General features: G+C 37.8%; 1 protein-coding gene across 1 annotated transcript; it reads right to left on the bottom strand.

Moving 5' to 3' along the window:
- Positions 1-481: 481 nt before the first annotated feature.
- klhdc10 (kelch domain containing 10) lies at positions 482-11,494 on the bottom strand. Its single transcript, XM_072453862.1, has 9 exons — positions 11,260-11,494; positions 10,080-10,301; positions 8,373-8,527; positions 8,126-8,274; positions 6,464-6,548; positions 5,531-5,597; positions 5,410-5,457; positions 5,184-5,323; positions 482-2,350 (listed from the first exon to the last, which is right to left on the bottom strand). Exons 1-9 carry the CDS (start codon positions 11,348-11,350, stop codon positions 2,141-2,143), a joined length of 1,167 nt encoding a protein of 388 aa, XP_072309963.1. The 5' UTR covers positions 11,351-11,494; the 3' UTR covers positions 482-2,140.
- Positions 11,495-11,776: the final 282 nt, after the last annotated feature.

Below are 11,776 nucleotides of genomic sequence, written 5' to 3'. Positions count from 1 at the left end.
GACCCCGAAAGGGAACCAGCGGTAGAAAATGAATGAATGAAAATGACAGGAAGTAGAACTCTAGATATTGATGATGGACAACATTTTAAATAATCATTTAACAGTAACAGAGTTCAAACAATCACTAAACACAAAGGTATTTTGAGTCTGTGAATAATACCAGACAACTTGACTTCACCAAACTTGTCTAACTGGGTAAAAAATAGGCAAACATTTTTGTATAAACTTCAATAATCACATTCACTACATTTTGGGGAAATGTGTGGTCTAACCGATCGTAATTTATGCACAAATTAACTAGTTCATGAGCATTTGCAAAGAACTAAATGACACAATGAGGAAACATTTGAATAAAACTCCAAACGGGTGCATTTGTCCACATTTTACCACAAAGTTCTATTCTGTGTACTGTGGATGTCAGGATTACAGTTTGACCTTCCAAAATAATGAAAAACAATTGCCATTAACAGCAGATGGTGAATGCTTTCCATAAACTTTATTTAAATTATTCTTAACAGCACCATATTCACAGTGGTGTAAGGCATGGTTACAAATGAATGAAAAACTTAATACATGAACAAGCCCAAATTCTGATAAGACAGCATCAACAGGGGCACAGAAAGGCAGAAGGATTTTAAGCAATAACTTATTTGAATTAAAATCCGAAAACATCTCTTTTCAAAGGCATTTAAAAAGTAAGAGTTGTAATTATTATTTTGTTGTAATTGCAGTAAAACAACTAAAACAGACGCCACGCATTCGCACATCTTTCAAGTTTAATACATTTTAAAATCCTACATTCATACACTCACCAGCATGCTTTGGAAGTCAGTAATGGAAATGAATCTATGTCAAACCCTTAATTAATTACATTTTACAGATCAGTTCCCACCTAAAAGTCAAATAAAAAGAATGTGACATAATCTATTCGTGTGCTGTAATTGTCCATGAAATAAATACAATTGGTTCTTCAAATAAAACAATTACAATTTTTAAAAAGCATCATGTAAAGATGGCACGGTTAGAACAGTTTAAGGCTTTGACACTGTAAAAGGGGATTGGCTAAAATCGTATTACTTATTTTTTCACCACAGCAAAAGTACAAACAAATACATTTTTGTTTTTAAGGCGGGTTTTCATAGAGAGAAATAAGCCACGTTTCCAAAGGCCCTGATCCCTCGCCAGTTTGTATTAGAGCGGTTTGGAATGGTTTGTCTCATTTTCAGGGCCAGGGACCTGTACTACGAAGGTGGCTGAACTTATTCTATTACCTGGATTGATTAACCAAGAAAACTCATTTTTTGAATGAGGCTTTGCGCATTCACAGAGCAGGGGGCGGGGTTAGTGCCAGCCTACCAATCAGAATAAAGGAGAAGGAAAAAGCAGCATTTCTTACGTTCTCCTCCCTCACACCTGTCACTCTTACAGCTGCTGGATTCTCGTCTCTGATTGGTCAAAGAGTCATCTTATTCAGCAGTTCATCCTAGTCCGGAGCAGGTTATGAGTTCATGGCATGTTTCCATAAAGATTTGCACAAATAGAAAGTGATCTCGAAGTTACGTCGCTCACCCTATAATCCAGCTTCATAGTACAGGCCTCTGATCTGCTACCCAAACAGAACAAATGCTTCCTTAATATATAAAACCTAAATTGTACCTGAATTATACCTTTCAATCATGAGGCTGATCTCTTTGTGGCGCTGTAAGACGCGGCTAAAGCTAGAGTAAACAAGAAAATATAATCTTTATCTGCAATTATTTCACTGCTTCTACACCGCGTTTTAACCTCGCAAATACAGGATTGTAGTGCGTCGATAAACAGGAAACACCTGATGCTAACGTGGGCTAGCTTTGTCTGTTCAACATAAAAGTGACCAACCCCTGGATAAAACTGCAGTTTACGGCCAGTTTGGAGCAAAATTATTTTGTCGTCCGAGTCTGTATTCTCTCTCGATTCACTTTGCAGAGGTGAAACTTTCAGTCCGTACAAATCCGGTCTCGAGTGAACCTGTGGAAACGTGGCTGTAGAGAAATGAGTGGGGATTTTCCATTTAAGCGTTATGTGTGCTCTGTCAAACATGCCAACTCCTATTGCAGTCCATCCCTTTAGTTTTTTAATGTCCAACCTTGTGCATGGGCTCTTATTTCAAGCGTTCGATGAGTTCCTGTGTGAGTCCCAGGTTGAGCAGTTGCATTGTGGGTAGTGTAGACAGATGGGGAAAGGCTTTGAGCAGCTTCTCCCAACACAACTCCAAAAGACTGGGCACTGTCAGCCAGATTTTAAACAAAGAACCAGTCCTCTTGTTCTCGTGGATGTCCACCACTCCACCGTGGATGTACATGCAGCCGGCCTGGAAGAGACAGGACAGGATCATTACTACGGAACAATAATCCAATACTAACACTGACTTTAACAGTCAGTCTATATCTCATATAAAACTATCACACATAGAAATAAAACGTTTTTGTTAGTCATTTATATACTGCAAAAATTAATTAAAGAGTTAAATTACAAAAAAAAGAATCCTTTTGTTAGTCAAGTCTAGATTTTTCTCAACTACTTTCAATGTATTATAAGGTATAACTTTTTTCTGATTTCAAGAAAAAAAAGTCTTGTCCATGCAATAAGTAACACAATGTGTTAACCTTTTGATCAGATTTATTTATTTTTTCTTCAAATTTTATAAAAAAAAAAATCTGATTAATCAAACTTTTGAAATATGATTAATCACACAGCGCAATCATGTTATTGTCATTCTTTGTAGAAAATGTGCTAAAAAACATTTCATGAAAAACAAAATGTTCTAATGTAAAAGTAGATACATGAGGTTTAGTGTGTTGTCGCTTGCGGTTGTAACTGGATTTTATGGGGAAGATGTGCGGTGCTGGGGACGGCCTGGGGTTTGCATGCTCTGAAATAGTTTCACACGCGAGCTCTATTTTTGACACAGAAAGCGCGGCGTTCAACTCGAGATCCCCAGCGCTCTCCGATGCTTCGCGCTCGTAAACATCAGCCATCGAGTGATCTGTGCTCAGCCACTTGAGGACTTATGGAGTTAGAGAAGCCTCCTGCATGATCTAAAAGAGCACATTTGGTCTAAACAGAAGGCATGATTAATCTGCCTCTAGTCATGATTAACCCTAAACAATTCTCCATCATAATGGCAGGAGTTAACACTTTTAACTTGACATCCCTATTTGAAACAGCTAAAATCTACCAAGCTCTAAAACCTGAAGGTAACTGTAAACTTCCCTGGTGGTGTTAATCCTAGCAACCTGCAGTAAAATCCTAATAAAGAAGGAAATTGGCTGCAAAAATGGACAGGGACGGTTTGATGGATTTCTATTTCTAATCCAGGCTTAAAATACAAGGACATTAGTAAAACTCTTGATTTGCAGTTGCTAGTGCTGAATAAATGTTAATCAGATAGAATCAGAAAAGGTTTATTGCCATTGTCAATTAACAGAATTCACAAAGATAGGAACTTGTCTTGGTGATTTGGTGCAATATAAAACAATGAACAATGATAAAACAACCTATAGAAGTCAAAAAGTAAAACAATTCAAATTTGCTATAGGATAAGAATAAAAATAGGCTTACTATGTACACAAATTTCCAGTTGAATTTACATACAGTGAACAGTGCAGAGGGTGATTAAAGTATGGTTAAAGTGACAGTGTTTAGGAAGTGTTCATGAGTCCAACAGCAGAGGGAAAGAAACTGTTCTCATGACGGGAGGTTCTGGTCCGGATGGACCGTAGCCTCCTGCCTGAGGGGAGTGCAGGGCTCAGATGAAGGATTTTCTCTTGTATAGCAGCGCTGCTAAACAATACGTTATTTTTTTCAAATTTGTATAGCAATTTGATAATTGCATAGCAAAACACGAAAGTGACTAACACTCAATATTTTCCATTGATGCAACAAGATTATTTCAAATGTATTTGTAAACATTCTATTAAAAAAAAATCTTAACAAATTCACTTTGAAACACTTTTTAAACATTTTTTCAAAATAAAACAGAAAACTTGCAAATTAAATTAGTTGTTGAACAAATTAACTAACACCAAGTCAGATGGCCTTATTTACAACTTTTTTCCTGATATCAATCAGATGACTATTTGCAGGAGTCTCATTTACATATTAATTGTCTTTACACTCACAAAAAAAATATGTATTAAGCTTCTGATGGGAAAATAAAGGTTGCTGTGGCAATGTATTTATTGTGTTATTCAAATTGTACCACTCTATTTGACGTTCCATTCCAGCTATAAAACGTTTCCATTTTTGGTTTTGCTATTTGATGACGGTCCCTAAGTACTCGTCTCGGCTCCACATTTGATGACGGTCCCTGAGTACTCATCTCGGCTCCGCACATTCGGATCAGTGTAATTTGCTGCGCCCAAAATACGCATCTGATTTTTAAAAACGAGGTTGTAGTGACTTGGCAGTGCAGAGTATTTTGGCATATGAATGATCTGCAAAGACTCTTCACCATCATTTGCGCTGGCAGCTTGACTTTCCTCAGCTGCCGCAGAAAGTACATCCTCTGTTGGGCCTTCTTGATGAGGGAGCTTTAGGTCCTGGGTGATGGTGGTGCAGAGAAAGCGGAGGGAGTCCACGGTGGTAATGGGGGAGTCTGAGATGGTGAGGGGGGGCTGGGGGGCTCTGACTTTCCTGAAGTCTACAATCATCTCCCACTTCTGGGCATTGAACTCCAGGTTGTTACCGCTGCACCAGGACACCTGCCGGTCCACCTCCCTCCTGTAGACAGACTAGTCCCCGTCCGAGATGAGCCCGATGAGGGTGGTGTCGTCCGCAAACTTGATTAGTTTAACGGAGTCGTGGCTGGAGGTGCAGCAGTTTGTGAACAGGGAGAAGAGCAGGGGAGAAAGTACACAGCCCTGTGGAGCTCCTGTGCTAATAGTCCGAGTGTCTGAGACATTCTTCCCCAGCTCCACACACTGCCTCCGTTCTAGGCCCTGTTTTGTTTATTGGCGGTCAATTTCTTAATTCATGGAAAGAATTTGGCTATGAATTCCCTTTTGTGGAAACAAAAGACATTTGAGGCTACCACAATAACCGTCGCTTTGTTCCCTGTAAATATGGCGTACTCGGCTAATTTAGTCACATGGGTGCAGGAGCTCTATTTTGAACCTAAAATTAAAGCTTTAAAATGCACTGACCGGAGTAACAGCAGAACAGTGGAAGTACGCAGGCTCGGGCATCGTAGCTGGTAGTTTGATCCACTGGAAAGACTGAAGGTTGATCTTCCACAAATCTGATAAAATGATTTCACCATTGTAGCCTCCACATATAAATACATCTGTGATCAACAAATTACAACAATTTAGAAATAATCAAATAACAGCAAACAATGTATTATGTGAAAATACATTTAAAACGGCTCACTATTTTGTATTTGCACACAGCTATGGCATCTCCTTGGAGCTGGATATCCTGTCAGAATGTATATGTTTTAAACCTCTGATTTAAAGATTTACAAAACAAATAATGTATACAATCTACATACCTATTTTGTCATGAGGTTTAGTTGACATCTCCTCCCATGAATTGGTCTCTAGATTATAAGCATGGATCTAGGAAAAGAAAAATTCACAGGTAAATAATCAAGTTACAGTAAATGAACCTTACAGAAGGCACCAGTCCAATTTTTAAAATGTTTCTCTCTGCCAAGAATTTTAAACCACTTTTATAATATCTTTGTTGAAGCATTTTTAATAATTTCTTGTGAGGTGAGTTCATTAATATCACTTATGTATGTAAACAGGGGCTTGATCACTTAGGTCTATTGTACCTATGTCCGACCTTGTAATTTTGACCTATTTTGTTGAAAATAAAAAAGTAATAGTTACTTTTGAATAGTTTAGTTTTTTTACATCTTTGCAAAAATAGCTATCTAGGCTTCTGCATTGCTGCAGAATCCTATGTGTATCGTAGGAAAGGGGAAAAAAAATGTTGGTCAAACAAAGCAACTGGATTGATCATTTATATATCTAGTCATACTGATATATTATGTATCTTGCTCAAAACTCAATATTTAACCCAAAACCACATCACCATAGTAATTTCAGTCTGTGTCAAACCCTACAGAAGTACTTTATTTTTCAGTCCAGTTCAATCATGTAGTGCAGTAGAAAGAACATATACAGCGCAGTACAGATACCCACAATTTTTACTTGAACGCAGTACTTTTATTCGTTTTTTTTTGTCACTTTCCATCACTAATTGGAGGTTAGTAAAGACAGGGATAGTCTGACCAATGTCCTCTTGAATGCAGGAGAATAAAGATTATTTACACGCTTAAATCCCTCTAAATACAACTTTGAGTGGGTAATTGAGAAGGGAAATATTTTGTATTATATATGGTCAATATACAAGTCAATTTAACATAAAAAAGTCTAATTATGTCAAATAATCGATATTACAATTAATGTAAGATTACCTTGTCCAGGGGGTAAGATGTCCAAGATGTGCCTCCTCCCAGAAGATAAATTCTCTGTCCGTCATGTGCTATTTCATGTCTGTACCTAAAAACACACACCACATGTATCTACTAATATCCTGATAAGTAATTTTACACAATGTGGAACACAGTAAAGACTGCTATTAAATGTTAGGAATGTCTCTTCCCACAAAATCTTTTTACTATTAAAGGTGCTATATTTTGGAAAATTATTCAGTAATTCTCAATCTGCGGATCGAATCTGGGAACTCAGATATTTATATTACTCTGTGTAGGCCCTAGCCACTGGGCAGGACCTCCTGATAAAGGGTATTTACACTTTCACTTGAGACGAGTCTTCTTTGTATTCTGTAGGCTGGATACAAAGAAACGTAGTTTCAACTGAACTGGCCACTGAATCAAGTTAAAAATAAAAACAAATATTGCTCTGTCGCAAAAACAGGACTAAAGCGGGACTAAACAAAGACCAACCCAGTGTCAATCAAAAACCTGATTTGAACAGATATTAGCAGCAGATCTAGAACTAGACCTTATCCTGATCAGTTTAAACATATTGCAGGTCACATCAAACTTCAACAACAGGACAAAGGACCAGGATTATGAACTCCTAATTATAAATGGAATTAATATCCGATTCAGTTGATGCTAAAAGCTAACTACAGTAGGGTACTGATTAACTGAGCTAGCATACTGCATTATGGACAAACTCGGCTTACCAACAATATGGCCCAGCCCATGGCTCTTTTTAATTGTAAAAACAGCAGCAGAGATGCACTAATTGTGGCATCTCTGCTGCTGTTCATGGTGGGCCTCGATGCATTTGCCAGGCTTCATTGCAATGTGGTCCAGCCCATGGGCCATTTACCATGATGGGACCATAATATTGCTTAGTGGGCTGCCACCTGAATAGACCAGCTCTACAATAAAGGACTTATAACTATATCAGAATGCCTTGGTTTTTTTTACATTACAGTTCAACACACAAGGGGGCCAGGGGCTGTAACAATTAGTTACCGGTAGTTAAAAGGAAAAAGTAGCCTAAGGAGACTCTCCATTAGAAAAGTAACATTGCATGCAATTTTAAGATAAGCAAATGGCATCTTTTATGCATAATCTGGCACATAAATTGAATGGGTTCCAAAATAATGGGTTCCTGTTTAGTGTCCTACTTTGGCCGATTTTTTTTTATGTTTTGGTATTACTCATATTGTCCAGAATCTACTGGACTGTAATGTACATAGTTAAAACTTATGTGCATTATTTTCAAACCGTGAAAGTAGGAAGTATGCATTTCAATCTATCGCTCAAATTCCTAGCTCTCACAAACCTTTTAGCACATTGTTAATATGCGTATGTTGTAATTTTCCTCAGCCAATCAGAGAGCCCTGCTTATGGCTCTTTTTGACTCTCTTTTTGTCACAAATTGTTGGTTTTACAAGATACTATGCATTTTTAAGCATTTGAAGTGAAATTAAAGGACACATATTACACATTTTTGTATTGTTATTATTATTACATGAGTTTTGCTATGGCAGCTCATGTTTTTAGAACTGAAAATAATTAGTCTACAAAAAGCACACATTACTCCACATCAGTCAGAAATTCCCACGACAGATAATAGCTAAATATATTGCACATTACCGCTCCTCTGGAAAGTCGTCTGGAGGATTGTTAGGTTTAAGATAGATCCATTCCCTTGAGGTCAGGTCCAGTCTGTGCAAATCTGTACTGTAATTGTAGCCAGTTGTCCCACCAAACACGTACAGAAAGCCATTAATAATGACCATCGCCTGGGAGTGAAAAACGAACCACAGATGAAATATAGAAGACTAGAGATACAAAATACTGGTGAAAGGTGAACAAAGAAAAAGGTAAAAGATGGCTCCACCTGCCCGTATATTCTGTTTGGCTTCTTTCCTCGACAGTTGAGAAGTGACCAGCGTTTGTACTTGACATTACAAACGTGAACGTCGTTGCTGTTGTTTTCGCCAAAAGGAATGCCAGTGCCACCAAACACAAGGAGGTTGTTCCCGTGCAAAACAGCTGAAACGAATCAACAAATCAACTGTTGTATCAGCACAATTGAACTTAAAGGACTTACATAATAGTCATGGTTAGAAGTGGGAGATATATTGAAAATGTTATTGTTGTTTTGGAGATAGGTAAAATTAGAATAAATCTATAATGAGAACTATTAAAATTGAGCTCTGAAAGAGAAAGAAACATTTAGTGTCATCCCCTAAAATAGGAGAATAGGGAAAAAGGGGAAATGGTGCAATATATTATGTATTATGTATTTTTTTATTCATTGTAACAAGTGGGACTTAAAAAACAGTGAATGAAGTAACAAACATAAAAACATAAACATTACCTGTATATTCATGCTACTACTACTACTCCCAATTCAAATGATATACTATGATTGCGGTTGCTACATGATTTAGCTGACTGTGGGTAGGCTATTCTTCAAGATGCTAAGCTGTCTTTACGCACATTTTTGAGTCGATTTATAAATTGACAAATGGGATGAGGAGAATCGTATGAGATTTTAAATATTTTGTTATGATCCTCTAAACGCAATGGCTGCAGAGAAGAGACGGCACACCAAAGCTAAAACCTGTGAGCTAATAAAGCTAGCGCACCTAGAACCAGTCGTAGAGGAGTTGTGCCCGGAGCTAGTTGCGGTGGTCAGAGTTGCAGCTTAGGACACCGTGCTCTTTCACAAACCCAAACTCTCCCCAGTCACATTCGAGAGTTTAAAACATGCCGCTCTCTCCTTGTTTTAGTTGCTGCAGGTCTGAGCAGGACAAGCTCTGTGTGAAACAAAAGCCCCACAAGTTGTTCCGTGTGCTCCGCGCGCCACGGATGAGTGTTTTTAAATAAATGTGAATTAGCTTTTTTGTAATCAAATTACTCTATTTACTCAAGTAATTGTTGCAGCCATAAACTAAGATCTGCATTCAAAATCTGCATTTAAATTGCTACCATCACAAGCTATATTTGGTTTGAACTATATATATTTGTTTATCTCATATCTGAGGACACACATTATGACATTTAAAATCAAAATCTTGCATAGTTCCTTTACAGAAACGCTTACAAGGATCCAAAGTCGGGTCAAGCAAACCCCGAAGTCAAGGGGCAAATAAAGGCCTAAATTGGGCAGATTACCCTGTAGTGTGTACCGGGGCTTTATTTCTTGTTTTGTCAGCCTGTATATTTGGCCTGATTGCGGTGAAGTGAATAATTCATGTTGTAAGTAGGGCAGCAAAATATATTGCAATCAAAACAAATTTTTAATGTTTGCAAAATCACAAACACTGCAATTATTGAATGACATAATTTCTTCAGCAAAACAATAAATATTCCATATTATTCTGTATAAAACCTGCAAACTCTGTAGTTTAAACCTCTACAAACACGCTCTGAAACGCATTGGATTCTGGAAGTAGATTAGCACTTTATTTTACAGCCTTATCTCAAATGTTACTCTTACTGGGAGTGTTTCAAACAAAATCTAATACAAATCAAATGGGGGGGGGGGGGAAGAATCTGCCCTAGTTGTATGGTTACTGTAAGAGCTCAGTGTAATTACCTGACATAGACGCTAACTCCGTGGGCATATAACCCTCTGTCTGAATCTGCTGCCATCGTCCTGTGGCAAAGTGGTACCGCCACAGCTCTCTGAACAGTGGATAGTCTTCATTCTCTGAGCCGCCGGACTCGTCGTAGTCAGGGTTGTATCCTCCAAACACGTAGAGATTGGTGTTATCAGCAACGCATCGATGTCCACTTCGCGCAGTGGGGGTGCGATGACCTGAAAAAAAGAACCACCATTCACCACAAGTACAAAGAGAGACTAGTACAAATTCTACAATGTAATTTGAATCTAGGAGATATTTTTAATTTACTTGTGCTATTACAGACCTCTGGATTCAAAGGTACCGCACCATTTCAATTAGAAATAAGTAAAAAGATTGAATCTCGATCTCTCAACCACTTGATTAATTGTCCAGCTCTAATTGGAATGTCCCAAAACAAGTCAAACAGGTAAACAAAAGCAGAGCAGTTGAAAGTCTAGCTTTTCAGACCAGCCTGGACAACTGAGGGATTGCACTGACTGAAAATAGACAAAAATCACCCAAACATGACGATCTTTGTGAAAGCTGAACACCAATGCTTTCTAGGCTGCAGTTTTTGTTTCGATACCATATACAGATGTTTTAATAGGTCCATGGATTAATTAGGGAGGCTCTGGTTCAGATCACAGAGAGACAGCATATGTTTAAGCCAAACAGACTTCAACATTAAGTTTTATTATTGCAGTCGTTTTCGGCTAAATGTATTATATGTAAATGTTTACTTGTTTATATGACATCTAGGACACCGAGCTCAGGGTTATGAAAGTTGAAATTTTACATACGCATCCTTTAATTAAGAACTGCACCAAAGATCTAGGCACCAAACACAAGCCGTCCATAAAGTTGGCACATGTAACATACAGTCGAATCACGTTGCTATCAAAACGTAAATTTGATATAGCACTAACAGTTCGATTAAGCTAAAATGTAAACAACCTGAACATTTGGAGCTAGCCTGATGCTTTAAGCTAGCATAGCAGCCACTTTGACCATGTATTTATTTTGATTAACATGCATTTACCACGCTAGAAAAGACCACGCAACAAAAGAATAGCCAAAATTCATAGCATGTATATGTTAACTCGATGAAAACGTCGTTGAAAACAAGGTGTTATTTGAGACTTTCTGCCAAACCTGCTAAAATGTCTCGGTGAGGTGGCGGCCTGCATGTCAGTTTCTCAAATGTGTTGAGAAGACTCCTATGATCGTCTTGTGAGCGCGACATCCTCTCCCCAGCGCAGAGTGAGACAATAAATAAGAAAGATATCAACTAAAATGTTCATAAAACATCATAAAACGTTTTGGATTCCTCTGTTTGAGATGGTTGACATCTTTCCTCCTAATGGCGAGGCTCTGGACCAATCAGGTGCGTTGTTATTGGAGTGCCCGGATACCGGATACCAGCGTGACAACTAAACAACAACCGAGGTCAAAGTGCATGTCAACCACTAAAAATAATCATAATAATTATAATGATCATAATCATAATCATGAAAAAAGAAAATTAGGCCATAATAATTTTGTTATTACAATTGACTTCATTATTATCTTTAAACCGTGAATATAGACATTTAAATTACTACAACAACGTTCAAAGGGTCAAAATGTAAAACAAAATGTACCAAACAAGGTACAGAAAAAAATAATGACG

The sequence above is a fragment of the Eucyclogobius newberryi genome, unplaced genomic scaffold, assembly GCF_026437365.1.
Source record: "Eucyclogobius newberryi isolate DKJ021-1_F unplaced genomic scaffold, fEucNew1.0.hap1 SCAF_2, whole genome shotgun sequence".
NCBI classification, from domain to species: Eukaryota; Metazoa; Chordata; class Actinopteri; order Gobiiformes; family Gobiidae; genus Eucyclogobius; species Eucyclogobius newberryi.
Note: the sequence above shows the minus strand (reverse complement) of the source record. Positions and strands in the feature narration are given on the sequence as shown.

What these genes read in the sequence shown, in the direction of transcription:
- klhdc10 (XM_072453862.1), bottom strand. Translation starts at nt 11,350, where the DNA reads ATGTCGCGCTCACAAGACGATCATAGGAGTCTTCTCAACACATTTGAG. An exon ending in TCACCGAGACATTTTAGCAG is followed by an intron (nt 10,302 to 11,259) that starts GTTTGGCAGAAA and finishes TCTTTTTTTCAG; the next exon opens with GTCATCGCACCCCCACTGCG. An exon ending in GACGACTTTCCAGAGGAGCG is followed by an intron (nt 6,549 to 8,125) that starts GTAATGTGCAAT and finishes GTGTGTTTTTAG; the next exon opens with GTACAGACATGAAATAGCAC.